The sequence below is a fragment of the Macrobrachium rosenbergii genome, chromosome 9 (assembly GCF_040412425.1).
Source record: "Macrobrachium rosenbergii isolate ZJJX-2024 chromosome 9, ASM4041242v1, whole genome shotgun sequence".
Lineage (NCBI taxonomy): Eukaryota > Metazoa > Arthropoda > Malacostraca > Decapoda > Palaemonidae > Macrobrachium > Macrobrachium rosenbergii.
In genome coordinates this window covers 35367267-35385811 of record NC_089749.1, presented here as the reverse complement: position 1 = coordinate 35385811, position 18545 = coordinate 35367267, and the positions used below count along the sequence as shown (strand labels likewise).

The following is an 18545-nucleotide window of genomic DNA, read 5'->3' as shown; positions in this document are numbered from 1 at the left end:
TTTCTTTTAACTCAACTTGTATTTATCCATTGTAATTATTGTCGAGAGTAATTGATCTCAGGTCACCAAGATTCTATTGTATTCCTCTGTGTGATGGCAGTCCGCCGCTATATAAACGGCCTGCGTCCTGAATAAAGTAGCAGTAATTTTTCTCCTGCTCATTATTTAGCACCTCTTAAAGTGGTGACCCCGGAGTGGTTCCCGGAGCCATTAGCGGACTCACAGGGCGACCTAGTCTTGGCTCCATGAATTACCCCACGGCCCTAATGGACTAAGTACGGCGCTGTAACCAGCGTTCGGGCGTGCTGACTCTCGTCGGCAAATCACCAGCGTCATTAGCGGACTCACACGGCGCGTTCCCAAGTCCGTATTGACGCGAGTATCCCACTCCAATTAAGAGGGCAATAGTGAGCATGGACGTGGACATTCCCTCCCACGTTCAGTTAACCACGAACCTTGTAGACTCAGACGTCTACCTCCTGCACATATCACCCGCGCCCTCCCCCGCACCAAGAATCATGCGCTCCTCCACGCTGCTACCTGCGCCCTGCATGCTGCCTTTCCCGGTGGAGCAAACTAAAGCCGCCCTTGCCATAAAGCTGCTGCCCTTCACACACGGCAACCCAACATCATGGCTGTACAGGGTCGAGGGACAGTTCAGACTGGCTGGACTCACGGACGAGGTGCTGCAAGCCGATGCTGTAATCAGCGCCCTGCCGGAAGAGGTCTACAGGAAACTTGTCCTGTGAGTGTCTGCCGCATGCCCAATCACCTACCACCACCTGAAAACATCCCTCGTCGAGACCTGCTCCCTGCCGATCGCCGAGAGGGCCGCCCGCGCTCTTGACCTCGTCACCAGCCCACGGCATGACCAGAACATCCTGGAGACTTGTGGCATGATCCAGGACCTGCTCACCCTTTCCGGCACCAACAGCAGCGGTAGGCAGTCTGAGATCAGCTTATCAAGGGAGATCCTCCTCCGTCAGCTCCTCCCGGAGGTCCGAACGCAGATCCTCAACCCTTACACCATGCCGCTCGAGGACCTGATCAGGATGGCGCAGTGGCTGACCAACTCTGCAAGGGCAGCGAAGCGGGCATCCACACCCGCACACCCCATCAGTTCCCTTCAGCTGGAGGATGGCGCAGAGGAGGAGATAAGCGCCGTCACCAGAAGGCAGCCAGCGTATCACCACAAGAAAAACCCACCGGGCCCTTGCTACTACCACCAGCTGTACGGCAAGGACGCCCGGAACTGCCAACCCCCTTGCTCGTTTGCCCATCCAAAAAATGGGGGGAGGCGGTGGCCAACAGAACAGGCCGCCATGGCAGCAGAGGAACCCAGGAGCCCAAAACCATTAGGCTTCTACGTCCGTAACGCCATCTCCGGCAGGATGATGCTGGTCGACACCGGGCTGTTTATTCAATATTTCCACCATCCAGGGAGGACCGCAAGCGCCCGCTGGACCCGGCTGCCTTCCTGACGGCCGCCAACGGGTCCCCCATCCTTTCCTACAGCACCAGGCTCCTGTCGATCTCCATCCTTGGCCGGAGATACACATGGAACTTCATCGTCGTGGATGTAAGGACCCCGCTCCTGGGTGCGGATTTCCTCGCCCACTTTGGGATGGCAGTCGACATCGGTCGCAAGCATCTCCTCAACACAGACTCCTGCCAGTCCCTCCCGCTGGCACCGAGACCCAGCGTGCCTACCATCTACTCCGTCGCCACACACCAGTACGCCCAGCTGCTGAAGGAGTTCCCCCAAGTGTTCAACCCAGAGCTTCATCAGGTACCCGGAGCCCCAGCAAAGCACAGAATCTACCACCACATCAAGACGAAGGTTCCCCCAGTGCATGCAAAGTTCCAGAGGCTTCCCCCTCAGCGCCTTCAGGAGGCCAAGGATGCCTTCCCCGAGATGGAGCGGATGGGCATAAACAGAAAGGCCTCCAGCCCGTGGGCCTCTCCCCTCCACATGGTGCAGAAACCAGATGGTTCCTGGAGACCCTGCGGCAACCACAGGTGGCTCAACCTCGCAACTGAACCTGATCACTACCCTCTGCCAAACATGCAAGATCTCACAGCCTCCTTTCACAGGGCCAAAATACTCTCTAAATTAGACCTTTTAAAATCTTACTTCCAGGTACCAGTTGCTCCAGAGGATATCCCGAGAACCGCCATCATCACGCCCTTCGGGTCCTACGTCTTCGCCTTCTCCACCTTCGGCCTGAGGAACGCGGGGGCAACTTTAACTTTCCAGAGGCTGATGGACAGCATCCTAGGGGACCTGAACTTCTGCATATGCTATGTGGACGATATTCTAATTATTTCCAGGTCGCCCAAAGAGCGCCTGCGGCACATCCAGGTGGTCCTGCAGCCCCTGCAGGAGAATGGCCTCGTCGTCAGATTCGACAAGTGCACCTTCGGCGTCGAAAAAGCTGACTTCCTAGGCCACGAGATATCCCCGGATGGCATCCGCCCGCTCGCATCAAAGGTCGCAGCCGTCACCAGGTTCCCCACCCCTACCTCCGTCAAGGCCGTCCAGGAATTCCTCGGGATGGTCAATTACTACAGGAGGCTCATCCCCGGGATCACACACACCATGGGCCCCCACACAGAGATCCTGAAGGGCCAACCGAAATCCTTAGTTTGGGGACCCAGCCAGCAACAGGCCTTCTCCCTGATGAAGGCCGGCCTCGCCGAGGCAACCGCCTTAGCCCACCAGGACCCCAAAGCCCCCCTCCAACTGATGACGGATGCCAGCAACGTCGCCTGCGGGGCCGTCCTGGAGCAGATCGTTGCCGGCGCCCCCCAGCCCATCGCCCTCTTCAGCAAAAAGTTAAACCTCACGGAGGCCCGCTACAGCACCTTCGACAGGGAACTCTGCGCAGTGTATCGGGCGGTACGGCACTTCAAGCTCCTCTTGGAGGGTACGCCCTTCACAATCTGGACGGACCACCAACCGCTGGTCCATGCCTTCACCAAGCAAGGGGATGCATGGTCTTCCAGGCAGCAGCAGCACCTCGCGGCCATCGCGAGTTCACCTGCTCAATCAAGTGCCTCCCCAGCATGAACAACCCTGTAGCAGGTGCCCTCTCCAGAATCGAGCTCAACGCGGTGCAGCTCAGGATCAACCACAAGGACCTTGCCCGGGAGCAGACCTCCGACCCAGAGACTCCAGCCTACCGCACCGCCATCACGTCCCTAAAGTGGAAGGACGTGGCCCTCGCCCCCGGGGGACCAAAACTTCTGTGCGACGTCAGCACCGGCCAGCCTCACCCCCTGGTGCCTGCCTCCCGCCGCCGTCTGGTATTCGACGTCATCCACGGGCTGTCCCACCCCTCCAGCAGGACGAAGGCCAAGCTGCTGACAGAGAAGTTCGTCTGGCACGGGATGTGGAAGGACGCGAGGACCTGGGTGAGACAGTGTATCCGGTGCCAAACCAGCAAGATAGGGCGTCACACCGAGTCTGGGGTAGGTGAGTTTCCCCAGCCGGGGAGGCGGTTTGGTCACATACACATCGACGTCGTAGGCCCTCTTCCCCCGTCAGGCGGGGCCAGATATCTCCTGACGATCGTCGACTGCTCAACCAGGTGGCCTGCAGTGACGCCCATGCATGAAGCCACTGCCAGCACGTGCGCCGAGACCCTCCTCTCCAGTTGGGTCAGCTGGTTTGGCGTCCCAGACCACATAACCACCGACAGGGCCCCAGCCTTCCTGTCCGAGATGTGGTCCGCCCTGGCACGCCTGCTGGGGACATCTCACCACACCACCACCGCCTACAGCCCCGCAGCCAACGGATTGGTGGAGAGATTCCACAGGTCCCTGAAGACATCCCTCATGGCCCGCTGCACCACCGAGGATTGGAAATACCAACTGCCTTGGGTCCTCCTCGGGCTGAGAACCACCCCCAGAGCCAATGGCGACCTGTCCACAGCGGAAAAAATCTACGGGGAGCCCCTCGTAGTCCAGGGTGAACTAGTCACGGAAGATCAGCACAACCTGTCAGTTCAGAGGCTCCGCGACATAGTCGGGAAGTTCGCCCCCTGCCAGCGGACATACACCAACAGGTCTACCACCTTCACGCCTCCCAGCTTGTCCTCCGCCACCCACGTCTTCGTCAGGGGCGACGCCGTCCGCCCCCGACTAACCAGGCCCTACAGGGGGCCACTTCTGCATGCGTGAGAGGAACAACAAAGCCTTCCGCCTCGCCCTGCACGGGAAGAATGACTGGGTGTCGATTGACCACCTCAAGCCCGCCCTCCTGGAGGAAACAGCAGATGGCACCACGCAGCGCCCTCCTCGAGAGCCATTGCCTCCACAGCCGGGCCACCTCAAAAGACAGACAAAGGGCCATCCCCGAAAGCAACCAGCTACACCCACAGCCAGCCACTCCCACTCACACCGCAACCCCCAGCTCACTTTGCGGAGCCGCAGCACTCTCCGACGTCCCAGCAGATACCTGGACTAATCAGACGTTACCCACGTCTTGTGGGGGGAGTATTTGTAGAGTCCCCGCGAACATGACAAGATCAAATGTGAATATCCCTGTTACAGATTATGTAACTCACATAAAAATGGGTATCATAAATAAATGGCAACATATATGGGATGAAGAACCTGAAAGTAATAAACTGAAAGAATTAAAACCTAATGTTAAAAAATGGAGTTCATCATATCAGAGAGAGAGGCACGCACAAGTAATTTTAACACGCCTCAGAATAGGCCATACTCGTCTGACACATGGGCACTTAATGAGCAGCCCACATGGCCCGGCTCCCGAGTGCTCAGAATGCAGAGTATTAATAACAGTCAGACATGTATTACGTGAATGTCCAAAGTATGACCGACAACGAATGTCTACTTTTGGGAATAGGACAGTGAAAGAAATTTTGTCAGAATCTTTCACATTTTCAATCATTCCAATTTTGATGTTCTTGAAAAACTGTAATTTAATTAACAAAATATAAAAATATAAAAATAAGTAAATAATAAAAATATGAAAATCCTTTTAACATTTGAATTTTACAAAAAAGAATTTTTAAAATTTTGTTTAATTTATATTCTGAATTTTAATATACCGTTTTAGTATGTATGTAAGGAAGTCTGAGTAAATGTATTTATTGTATGAGAGCATGTGCCTATGTGCAGTTTTTAATTTCATTTTAATTCATTCATCTTAGTATTGGATGATCTATTGGGTCCTAGCGCTTGACTTCAGGCCTAGACCTAGTATTTTAATCAAATCCTTCGGGCCAGCCCTATGAGAGCTGAAAGTCAGCTCAGTGGTCTGGTTAAACTACTTTAATAATAATAATTCTATGACGAACAACCTGTTTTCTATACCACTCCTACAGGAGTGGTTCAAGCAGGATCTGCCATGCTGAATCAACCACGCTTATCTATGTAAATTTGTACCTGTTACCAACTTATTTTGTATATGTCTCTTTTGCACATATATTAGAATGTTAGATCATCCATTGTCCATTTTCTTTTAACTCAACTTGTATTTACCCATTGTAATTATTGTCAAGAGTAATTGACCTCAGGTCACCAAGATTCTATTGTATTGCTCTGTGTGACATCAGTCCACCGCTATATAAATGGCCTGCGTCCTGAATAAAGTAGCAGTAACTTTTCTCCTGCTCATTATTTAGCACCTCTTAAACCATCAGGGATGGCTCTCTTGAGCTGGTGGCTCTATTCTCTTTAGGGTTTTAGAAGAAAAGAAAATTATGATGCTCCTTTTCCACTAAAGGAGTCACTCAAGGTAACGCTTCCTTCACCTTTCTTCCCTTGTGCTTAGTCCATAGGAGGTATCTTTCCTACGCCATCGGGGAAGCTCCTTCTTCCCAACACTCTGCGTTTTTGCCTTCGAAAACTGTTGTCACCAGCAGAACTTGACCACCTTTTCAAGACCTCTGCGAGGTGTTTGAAGTTTGAAGTTTTTTTTACTGGACGTTGGGAGCGCTAGCCAAGAAGATTGCAATGATTTAGTTGAAGACTTTGCCTCGGACTGGCTAGGAGTCCTTTCTCATGCACAAAACCATCAGGGATGGCTCTCTTGAGCTGGTGGCTCTATTCTCTTTTGGGTTTTAGAAGAAAAGAAAATTATGGTGCTCCTTTTCCACTAAAGGGGTCACTCAAACCCAGGAGTCAGACCTCCTAAAGAAGTTGACTTAGGATTTTCTGGCTCATTCTTCCAAACGCTCCAAGGATTCGTCTGCATTTGTTCCTAAGACAGTCTCTCCTCTCCAGCAACATCTCTTTCGTGGGAGTAAGCCCAAGTCACAGTCTAGTACCTGCTCCAGTGTTCTTTTCTCGACCAGAACTATCAAGAGGAGTTCAAGTCTTGCCCAAGAAATGAGAAAGAAGTCCTCTGTGCACAAGTGGGAGCCAGACTTCTCGAGTTTTGGGAGAAGTGGAGTATCAGAGGTACAGAACAGTGGATTGTCAAGGTTCTGAGGAAGGGCTACTCCATTCCATTCATGGAGAGCCCCCACCTTTAGTCATTTCTCCCATCATTTTTACGGCCTACTCAAGAGGCTCGGAGATACATTTGGCCCTTTTGGAGGAGGTCTCCTTTCTCCTTGGAAAGGGAGCCATAGAAGTCGAAGACATCAACTCAGAGGGGTTCTACAACCACCTGTTTGTGGTCCACAAATCATCGGGGGTTGGATACCAGTCCTCAACGTAAGTACCCTCAATCTCTTTGTCCAGAAGACGAAGTTCAAGATGGAGACAAACCACTCAGTTCTTTCATCCATTCACCAGGGTGGTTGGATGATAACTTTGGATATGCAGGACTCATACTTCCACATCCCCATCCATCCGGACTCCAGGAAGTAGCTAAGGTTTGTACTCCAGGACACTCTCTCAGTTGTCCCATCAGCGTCTAAACACCTGTCTCCTCTCGGAGTACCCGGTGCCGCTCGAGCACCTGGTGCCAGCTAAATCTTTCAGTTTTGGGGCTCTATGCTTCGGCCTTTCTATGGCACCTCAAGTGTTCGCTCGAGTCCTCGCTCCTCTAGCAATGATTTCATTTAATAGGTATGAATGTCAGTCTATATCTGGACAACTGACCTCTTCGATCCCCTTCAAGGGAAAAGTGCATGAAGGACTCGAACATTTCCTCACTCAGGAGCTGGGATTTATCATCAATCTTCAGAAATCCTAGTTGGCCCCATCATAAGAGATCCTTTTCTTGAGGATGAGTCTCAACTCTCAGACTTTTTGGGCTTTTCCGTCTGCCAAGAGAATTGCCAGCTGCCTTCAGATGGTCCACAAGTTTCTAGCCCTTTTGTCTTGCCCGGCCCATCAGTGGATGAGCCTACTGGGGACTGTCGTCCATCAAGACATTTCTCAAGGTAGGCAAACTTCATGTGAGAGTTTTGCAATTCTACCTCAAGGCCAACTGAGACAGGGAAACACAGCCAGACACCTAAGTGTTTCCCATAAACCTGGAGATCAAGTCGGACCGGCAATGGTGGTGGTCCAAACAAATTCTTTCGGAAGGAGAGCCCTTCATCCTCTGAACCCAGACCTAGGATTCTATTCAGATACCTTGTTTCTAGGTTGGGGAGTCCTCTTGGGGAACTGGTAAGTTTCTGGGACATGGTCGCTGGAGGAACAGAACCTTCACATCATTGTCAGAAAGCATTAAGCAATTCACAAAGGGCTTCAGTGCTTCTTGATTATAGTTCACAAGAAGACTGTGGTAGTCTATTCAGACAGTACCACAGCTCTAACGTACATATGAAAGCGAGGCAGCACTCACTTATTTTCTCTCTGCCAGACAGCAAGAGACCTTCTGCTGTGGGCAGATTAAATCGAGTGAGTCTAATCACTCTATTTCTCAGGGCAAACTAAATGAGCCGTCAAAAGCAGGTCCTCCCCATCAATTGGACCTTGGATCCCCTGGTCTGTTGGAATCTGTGGAAACTATGGGGGAGGCCGACATTGGACATACTATTTGCCTCCTCAAGGAACCATCGCCTTCTTCTCTTTTGTTTTCCAGCCCCGGACCCTATAGCATGGCAACAGATGCTATGCTGCAAGATTGGTCCAACTTGGACCTTTGCCCTTCAACATGATCAGGTAAGTGCTGAACAAGCCTTGGGCTCATCGAAACATTACGATGACTCTCATAGCCCGTTCTGGCCCATGAAAGAATGATTCCAGGACCCGCTACAGTTGTGGATGAACTTTCCAAGACTCCTTTCCCAAAAACCATGTCTACTCAGACAACCTCACTTCAAGAGATACTACCAAGGTTGTCCGCTCTTGCCCTGACAGGCTTCAAACCATTCGGAAGCTTGTCAGAGCAAAAGGGTTTTCAAGACGTGCTGCAGAGGCTGTTGCAAGATGCAGGCATCAATTTCCCAGCTGCGTCTACCAGGCTAAGAGACGATTTTCCGAAACTGGTGTCTCAGACTTAATGTCTCTTCTTCTGAGACCCCTGTGGCCCAAATTGCAGATCTCCTACTTTATCCAAGGAGATCTAGGAATCTCTCCACCATTAAGGGGTATCAAGCTGTGCTTAGCTCAGTGTTTAAACACGGGTCATGGATCTTTCATCAAACCTCATCAAGTCCTTTGATACATCCAAGCAAAGAAAGGAAGATCCGGTCTCCTGGGACCTGGACGTAGTGTTGAAGTGGCTGACAGGTCCCTCTTTTGAAACCCTGCATTCTTCTTCTCGGAGAAATCTTACCCAGAACAATCTCTTCCTCGTGGCCTTGGCTACTGCTAACATATTAACGAGATCCAAGCCATCGATTAAAGGGTAGGTTTTTTCAAAGAAGGAGACGCAGTTTGCTACTATACCCTTGGATTTTTAGCCAAGAACAAGGACTTGTCCAAGCCCTGGCCCCATTCTTTCTCCATTAAGAACTTAACAGACACCTTGGCTCCTTTGTCCTGCTAGAGCTTTAAGGTATTACCTGAGCAGGACCGAGCAGATCAGAGGACCATCCAGTAACTTCTGGTGCTCTGTCAAGAACCCGTCTCATGCTCTGACTAAAAATGCATTGTCCTCCTTCATGAAAGACTTAATTTATGAGGTGCACTCTCAGATTCAGGAAGAACTTTGCCTACTTTTAAAGTGAAAGCTCATGATGTCAGGGCAGTCTCTACCTCATTAGCTTTCAGACACAATATGTCCCTCACTTCCACTCTAGAGTAGGCCTACTGAAGTGCGAACCAATCTTCGTGTCTCACTATTTGAAAGAAGTTGAAACAGTGTTTGGTATTAGGGGAGGAAGCATAGGAATCTCTCTTTCTCCTACTATCTCTTTGCCTTGAAGTAAGATGTCGAGTTTTTGAGAGCCAGGGGGTACAATGTACCTGTAGTACCCACCAGTCTGAGTGGATGGATTGTGGTGTTTTCAGTGTAGGTGACAGCATTGTCTGGTTGTTTTTTATATTGGTACTGCGCCCAGGGCAAGAGCAATTGTGTATGCTTTGTCAGCGATCCTCAGCTGCAAGGCTCCTACTTAAGTAGAGGTGACCCACAGCTCAACCGCTACACCACTACAGGTTAAGATGAGCACCAACCAGAGGCGGTATTCACTTGCATTAGCTCTCTTACCAGGGAAGGAAATGACAAGCATTGTTTCAATGCTAGCAACTTTTTCTGTTTCAAAGTCATTACCATGCCTTACCTTGCCTTAATGTTTTGGAATAGAGTATGTCCATGTATCCTACCTCCATTCAATGTGGGATTCGGCTAAATACTTGCTTGGTAAGTCACTTATATGAAAATCATATTTTCATAATAAAATTAAGTTTCATATATACTTACTAAGCAATTACAGAATCAAAGCTCGCCCTCCTTCCCTCTCATGGATACAAGGGCACAAACAGAAAGAGGTTTTCTGCTAAGTCATTCCCACTACTCCCGTTAGTGGGCGGGGCCTGTCACGTACACAAAACTGTCGAAGCGCTACTACCGAGATTTTTTAAATAAAAAACAGCCGTGCGAGTTAAAAACTATAGTCATGTAATTACTTGGTAAGTATATATGAAACTTAGAGTTATAAAAATATCATTTTTCTTAGGTTCATATAGTTCTCATACTAAACTTTTTTGAACAAACATTTTAGACCTTAAGTTTGATAATTCAACCTTTGTGTGATAAACCTGGAAAAGAACACTCTAATGAATGATTCTGACAATTTCTTTGTTTTCCCTTGGACAAGATATGTTATGTTGGAAGTAGACCTTCTGTGCTAAGAAATTCATATGTGATCTAGCAGTTGCTTTAACTGTCCTGTCAGAAAATCCTTTCCTTTCCAAGTTCTTGTTAAATATCTTCCAGGCATGATCAAGCATTCCTAGGTTTTGATTAAAACAGTGGAAATGCAGTCATCTTCAAAGGGTTCTCTTGCTGGGGGTTTTGTAGATCTACCTACCAGAAGAATGAGAGATCCAAATATCACTCCTGAGTTAACCATAGAGGGGCCGAATGCACATCCCTTCCGGGATGTCAGGTCTGGTAGGACTGAGCAGTATATGGGTAACGTGCTGGTGCCAGTGACGAGCCAATACAAATTTAAGAATCCCTATAATCATCCGGTGACTTTTATGTGCTGGGGTTGATTGACCACTATTAGAGCAGAAACTGATGTAACCTGGTGTGGCTGCCCGTTAAAGCATAGTGTTTCCTGGGCTCATGCCTTGGAACAATATTGACTTCACTTTCCTCAGTGCATATGAGCATACATTTACCTCAGATGACATAGGCTCTCTGATTTTATGGCTATTTGCTGCTTTAGGTAAGCAACTGACACTGTGGTACTGGACATTATGCCTAACCATCCTGTTCGACACATGCTGCTCTAAAGCCTTCAGGGCTTGAAAAATTCTTTGAATTCCAAATACTGTACTTTATGTGTTAGCCTTTGTCCCATTAGGCTATATGCCTGAAAATCAAATAACAATGAGCTCCCTAATCCTTTATGGAGACATCTGAAAAGAGGCAAACTTTTCTTCTCAAGTTGTAGACATGCTATCACTTTCTGTGTGATAAAAACTGAGAAATATTTGGCAATAATACAGTGGACCAAATCTTCTAAAGCTCCAAATTACAACTGCAATTTACAAACTGAATTTACTACTGTAAAGAATAATTTTTTCCAAAGAGATAACATGAATAATGAAAAATCTTTGTTGACCTGCTGGACAAACTACAAAATTGCAAAAAAAAAAAAAATGTTCAGCTTCTGTCTCTTATTGTTTGAATTAATGCTTCCACTGTGTTGGTATCCAGCTGAAATAGATAGCCCTTAGAGTTAATTCTGTGAGATTTCTCCCAGTCGGCCTGCAAAATGGGGTTCTGGCTTAAACTGAAGGAGCTTTTGCAGGCGACGACAAAGGATTGCTGGGATACCTGCCAATACTAGTCATTCATCAATGTATCTTCTCAAGCTAATCCAGTTTGTGTGTGCCCACATTATTGCTGGTGCATGAAACTAATGAAAATATTTTGGGGTGATGGGCAATCTATTGCAGGGCTTTGAATTAAGACATCTTACATATCAAGGAAAAAACTTCTTGAAATTCAGGTGCACCGGATCATGCAAATAGTCTTTAGTGCCCTTTTATGCCTAGATTGAAGACAGAGCTTTATCACCCTACAGTTTTCTGAACAATTAAGTTGCTGTGAAATTTGGGGAGCAGTCAGTTACCTCTGTAATTCTCTCTTTTCCATTTTTGATCTCACCTCCGTTTCAAGCATTTGAGCCTTGTCAAAGTCAGTTTGATCAGACAAAATTCCACTTTCAATTTCTTCCATGACCTCCAAGGTTCAGGACATGAGCTTTTACTGGAGGAGTTTAATGTCTTAGGTAGGAGACCTCATCCCCATCTGGCACACTTGCAACATTTTTGTTGCTTTTAGTTATTCTCTATACATATATATTACCTAATGTTTCAATCACTTGTCTATAAGAAATTTTTTTCATTTCATTCTAACTCATTTAGTGTATTTTCCTCAACAAATTGGTTTTATTGGAATTCTTTATGCTTAGCACAACTATACCCGAGATGATGATGGATATTTACCACCCTGTAGGGTAGACACTTAGGCAATTCATTTCTCATACGATTCTTTTATGAATAGAAAATTAATTACATAGCAATGATGTGATTGGTTTGATTGGCATATACCTATTTTGCTAAGGTCCACCTTCATGACATAAAAAATTAACACTCAGAAATTGTTTAAACAGAGAAGCAGCTCAAGATTTTACTTAACAACAATTCTGGCTTACAAGATCTTAGAAGATTTGACAACGGAGCTTGCTTTCTTGTAAATCAATAACACGCAAGTAAAACCAAAATAACCTGATGTAGTATGCCAGGAAGTAATTAAAACAACACATGAATGCAGGATCTAGGTTTTCCATGAAGATCCTCCATACTGTTGGTCTTCCTCAAAAGGTATAAGCACCTTTAGCTTTTGGCTAGTTATGCTTCTACTTCCTTCCATGAATGGTGAATAACAGCATATTATTAGCTATCAGTTATCCTATTACAGGTTAGATTAACTTGACAAGATTATTATGGTCTGCAATTAAGGCTAACTTTTATCACATAAATACTTACTTTAACCCCCACTTTTTTTTTTTACTCATGACATTCCTCTTGGATGATTATATACAATGTACTGTAAGGGATAGTTTTAATGGTATGTTTCTGTGAACCACTACAATCACTTAAAATTTGCTTCCTTTTCTCATATGACTGGTATAATAAGCACAGTGACACTTAGGACAACAGCACTGAGCAGGATTTAACTTTGTGTAGTTGACCTGTCCTCCTCCATTTCTTGTAGGAATTTGGGTAAAAAATATCTTGGTTCATATAGTAGTAATTCTCAAGTAAATCTAAACTAAACTATGTTAGTTTCACACCAGATTAGAACATCTTTTGAAAAGGGCATTTTTTGAAGAACTTATAATACAACAAAATTTTCATAATATTTTATTAAACATGATAAAGCTCTATTTTAAGTTACATATGTGAGAAAACAACAAGAGAATAGGGAACAGGACTAAATCCTTTATAATACAGTAAAGCAGTATTAGTCCTTCTAGCGAGAGGGATTGTAATGTATCTTAAAACTTTGATTCCCATCCACAATAAAGGGTTCACGTCCATTTTACAATAATTATCTCTGGGCCTCAACATAATGCTAATCATCAAAAATATCATACAATATATTTTAAACATTACATATTCTACTTACAGTGCTTAGCATACTAGAAGAGGCTTGAAATATTTATATATATACTGCATATATATATATATATAGATTTATATAGATATGTTAAAGATTCATAGTCTAAATCTGTGTTTCTGTGTCAGTGGAGGCATTGCTGCAAAATACTTCATTGTTCCCTTGGCACAAAAAGAGAAAAATAAAATTAATAGTTACTGTACTTTTTACATAAAAGACCAGTAACTCTCACTATAACAAAAGATTTTCTCATCACTCCTAAAACTATTTATACAAACTTGCATACATCTTTACATACATGAGTACTAGGTACAATTCAAGATAAATTATAAATCATATACCAGCATTTCCTGATTGGCACTGTAACTTAATTTTTTTTTTTACTTTTTAACTTTTTTTGACAGTGAACAAACAAAAATAGTCTTGCCTTTGAGGTCTGTTATGGGATTTTATTGTCTAGCAAATAACTTTTGGGAAATTAGATGCAACTAATCTAAATGGACCAAAAACTAGCATCTTTTTCAATAAGCCTCCCCCCAAAATTTAGTTGTGGCATTAAGAAAAATTTTCACTGATGTATTTCAGTGATAGCACTATAATATTCTTGCTATTGATTTTTGATCACTGTGGGTTCAGTACCAATAAACAAAAAATAATAGTGCTATCAGACAATACAAGACAATACAATATTTATAAAAATAGCTCTTGATCTTTGAAACATCAAATACTGTACTATTTTTTATACATAGATTTATTTTTATATATATAATTTTTAATCTCAAGGCATGGAAAACATTTCAGCAATATCCATGCAGTAAAATAATGACCTTTAAAAACTACAAATTAAGATTCATATCTCTTAATATATAAAAATATTACATCTTTGTGCTGAACAGAATAACAAAACATGATTTTTATGTTACTGAAACCAGAGATCATATGTGCAGCACCTCCAGCAATGAATTATGGAGTCAAACATAAAGAAGAGAACCACTAAAAACAGCTATTGCACAGACTATATATGTGACCAGATTATTACATATTTTTACCTTTATGAATCCTCTCCATAGGATCACAACTGTAACTACAGCACCATTTCCCAAATATAAAAAAATATCAAGCATTCTGGAAAAAAGTTTTTTTCATTAACAAAGATGTATTCTCTTCAAAGATAAAATGGACAAATTCTTGGTGCGTTGAAATCATCTTTTGAGTTTTAACTGAAACCCTCTCTCTACAGACATTTGGAACTTGATATTCCTGAGTTTGCCAGAGTACACGTCAGTTTATTATTTAGAATCAAAAGGAGAAACTGTGATAGCATGAGGGTACAAGTGAGATATCTACTTTGGTTTGTCTCTTCTTTAGTAACCTCAAAAAGATGGCCATTGCATATTGGCCTTTGACTCGTTGTTTTCAAAACAGTCTTTGGTACAAGCCATGCCGCCATTTGTATGTCCATAGGCAAAAGTGAAGACTGATACCTAACTAAGTTAATACAATAGTAATAGGTAATGACTTCATCTTCAGCATAAAAGGAATCATCATTACCTTCCTTAAAAAATTTAAATAATTAGGAACATAAATTTAAACATTTTATGAACAAATTACCAGGAATGTAAAAGATGCATTGATAGATCTATAAGTACGTGGGGGCTATGGATTATTATCATAAGCCATTAAATGTCTTTATTATTATAGTGCAGGAATTCCTGTGTGGTAAATGCTGCCTAAAAATTCTAAGAGTTTATTTACTAATGGAATGTAGTAATTCATATGGAACTTCAATTGGGCAATTAAAATGACAAAAAAGGAATTTATAACTGGTAATAAACCTTGAGGAAAACTCACAGAAAAGAAACTTTACAGTTATCTCAAATATATAAAGCACCCAATGTTTTGTGTGAAATATCAAAAATTAATGCTCTTCTAGTTTAAATAATCTACTCAGTCATAGATGATGAGTAAATAGGCTTGTCCATGGTAGGTCGGAGCATTATGGAGCCCTCTACCCATAGGTTAGGGCGTTCCAGCATTTGTTCCCAGAGTTTAACTTCCATGCCAGCTGCCTCCATCCACTCCACAAGCCGGCCTCCATGTTTACCTGAAAAGTTCATTTTTTCTAGTTATCAGAATTTTGTCTACTAGAAAACATATAACACAGTAAGTGAAGCTGATAAGAGGACTGACTTTTATGACAAAACAGTTACAGTATTACCAGAAACTGATGCAGTGTCATTTCTCTTTTTTCAGACTTTTTTTCAAGTCTACCCTTACATATGAACAGACTGTGTGGTTTGTATTCTTTCAGACTATGTGACATTTACTCAAAAGGTGTTAATGCAGTGAATATAAATACAACTCAAGCTCTATAAAAAATTAACTGATTTACATATTTTTCACCAACAAAAAAGATACTTTACTTTCCAAAAATTCTATTCTTATGTTGATAAATTCTAATAGCCATAACCTAATGAAACAAAATCAGGGTAATTGTAATAAAATACCACAAAATTATTCAAGACCACCAAGTTCATTGTTGGCATATCATGTATTTTAACACATAGTTGGATCTCTTAGGTTAAAAATGCCTTTCAATATTTCAGAGTAACAACTGTAGTATCCATAAAAAGAAAATGAAGAATAGAACTCTTTACAATATAAGCAACTTTCTATTCTGAAGTAAAAGAGTACTTAACTCTACAGGGTAGTTAAGTTCCGTAAAAAAACAAAAAAGCATAAAACTGTGCTCAGACCACCTATTTAAAGTACTCAAGTGGTGGATTTTACCAATAAAGTTATAGACCATGTAGTGCCATATGATTAAAAGCCATTTACAAAACTTTCCAAACTGTTTACAACATTGTTTTATTCTTTGTGCTTCGTGCATTTAGTAAAACTTAACAGTTGCAACTGTGAGAATTAACTTAGAAAGAGGAAGTTCACTGTATATATTGAAAATAATGTCTTACTTATACAGTCATCCTCTCACTGTGATTAAACAATAAGATTCTTATAGAATTAGTATAAAAAAAGGAAAACCTACCCTTTCCCAAACTTAACCGGCAGCCCCCTAAGAACTGCGAAGTCCCAAGACGATCATGGTCCCACACTGACAGTTCTAGGGCTCTTTCAGTTAATTCCTGCAAGCTTGTGTCTTCAAACACTAATGTGTGGTTCCATGTGGGATTCAAGGTCTTCCTACACACACTGGTCTTCTGTTTGGAGGATTTGCCCTTCTCTGGAAGGAGCAACCTGAAAGAAAACTTGTCTCAGTCCTACTGCATGGAGCACTCTTGGGTGCTGTATTGTTCCAAGCATTTCATTAAATTATTTTAGAAGTTTTAACAGTAAGAAGTCTGGCTAATAATAATAATAATAATAATAATAATAATAATAATAATAATAATAATAATAATAATAATAATAATCATCATCATCATCCCTCAATTATCCAGATCTTCATTATCTGACACTCAACATTATCTGCCAGCACCAGACCAGGGGCCAAAGTTATATACATAGTCCAACCTCTTGAATCCAGCACTCTGTGGACCGGCAACTAACATGGTCTGGGATCTTTTTGTGTCAGCCACCGTTAGTTCTTGAGCGGCCATGAAGGCAGTGAAACACATCATTCAGTTTTTGGATTTTTTCAGATTTCGGAACTGAAGCTTGCTCCGGAAATACGCAAGCACAGTTTATTTCCAATGAAAATATGCTGTGAAACTAAAAGATATACATCATACAAAAGAACCGTAATTTGCGTACATACTTGTGTATCATCCCTCTCTCTCTCTCTCTCTCTCTCTCTCTCTCTCTCTCTCACACACACACACAGGTCTGAAGAAACAAAAGCAGCATATTTTTAAGTTTTTGCTGAAAACGAAACCCAGAAAAGTCTGAAGTGCCGAAAAGCAATGAAGCCTTTGAGGAGGTCAGAATTTGACAGTGCCATACAAAGAGGTGTAAGCATTTCCAGAGAAATGCTTATGAAGCAGTTTTACAGTGCTGTAACCCAGTTTTATGGCACCATAAGCACCATTTATTCCCATTATTATCATGATATTCCAGTTTGCAGTGTTTTTTTGGGTTACAGCACCCCGCAGGGAACGGAACCACCGCCGTAAAGCAGGGATTGCCTGTATGTGGAATGAGATGACAAAGCTGTTTACATAGGGGTATTTTAGGGGTGATTTCTGTCATCCAGGATTTTCTGTGGTCCAGAGGGCACCAGTATTATTTGATCGGACTGTAATACAGTACAGGTACATATAAATTTTTTAAAAATTTGAAAAACTGCTCTCCTATGGTTGGCAATGCTGCGTGGCCGAAGGAAAATGTTGGTTACACTGCTTACACTTGTGAAGAGACTGAGAAAGGGTTTTGAGGGGTGGGGGAGGCCCAAAGAAGTTTCCAAGGTGGGTGGCGGGGATGGCTGGGTGCCATGGAAGGGGAGGGGCAGTAAGGCTATACAGAGGAACTTACTCGGAGAAAGCGTTGTTTTGGAAGGTAGGTGGAGAAGGGAAGCAGTTTCCCTGGCTAGGAAAGGGTGGGAATGCAGTGTGGGATGGGTGGATAGGGGTAGGCAGATATCTGACTTTACTAGAGCTTTTTTTGTTTTATGGTTTTACATTTATGCTTTTTCACATTTTAAAGGATATGTACAGAACTGTAATGTAAACTTGTAATGAAATGCATCAGACACAAAGAAAAAAATGAGAGAGAGAGAGAGAGAGAAATAACTGAGGTATCACTTACATTGAAGCCTATACTACATATTCCTTCACTTTTCATAATTTTTATTTTATGTTCTTCTAATGTATTTTACTGTATTTTCTCATTTTTTATTTGCACAACACAAAAGATAGACACAATGTGCATAGGATACATACGTACTTGCATAAGCATACACTCCTTTGATTTGGGTGAAGGCATCAAGACAAGTTATAAATAGCACAAGTGTTGCCAACATCTACAAATTCACATTTTACATTTTTTTTTTGTAATTAGAGATGAGCTATCAAGAGATAAAATATTCTCTTGTGCCCTGTTATGATATGTGGGATAATCATACTTAGAGTCAACTAAACTTGCAATGAAAGGGTACTGTACAGAGTCAACTAAACTTGCAATGAAAGGGTACTGTACAGAGTCAACTAAACTTGCAATGAAAGGGTACTGTACAGAGTCAACTAAACTTGCAATGAAAGGGTAAACAGAGTCAACTAAACTTGTAATGAAAGGGTACTGTACAGAGTCAACTAAACTTGTAATGAAAGGGTACTGTACAGAGTCAACTAAACTT

The 18545-nt window shown here is 43.3% G+C and overlaps 2 protein-coding genes across 9 annotated transcripts in view; one reads left to right on the top strand and one right to left on the bottom strand.

Moving 5' to 3' along the window:
• Window positions 1-896: 896 nt before the first annotated feature.
• Window positions 897-3070, top strand: LOC136841934 (uncharacterized). The gene is made up of 3 exons (XM_067109348.1): window positions 897-1231; window positions 1552-1953; window positions 2332-3070. The coding sequence occupies exons 1-3, from the start codon at window positions 897-899 to the stop codon at window positions 3068-3070; spliced, it is 1476 nt and encodes a 491-aa protein (XP_066965449.1).
• A 9895-nt stretch (window positions 3071-12965) lies between these two features.
• LOC136841688 (uncharacterized) overlaps window positions 12966-18545 on the bottom strand; it is a 595588-nt gene continuing 590008 nt past the window's right edge. For all 8 annotated transcript variants that reach the window (XM_067108885.1, XM_067108886.1, XM_067108884.1 and 5 more), the window contains 2 exons: window positions 16284-16492; window positions 12966-15341 (listed from right to left, as the gene is read on the bottom strand). In XM_067108885.1, the coding sequence (XP_066964986.1) occupies window positions 15181-15341; window positions 16284-16492 (370 nt within the window). In that variant the 3' untranslated portion in view covers window positions 12966-15180. The remainder of the gene's footprint in view (window positions 15342-16283; window positions 16493-18545) is intronic.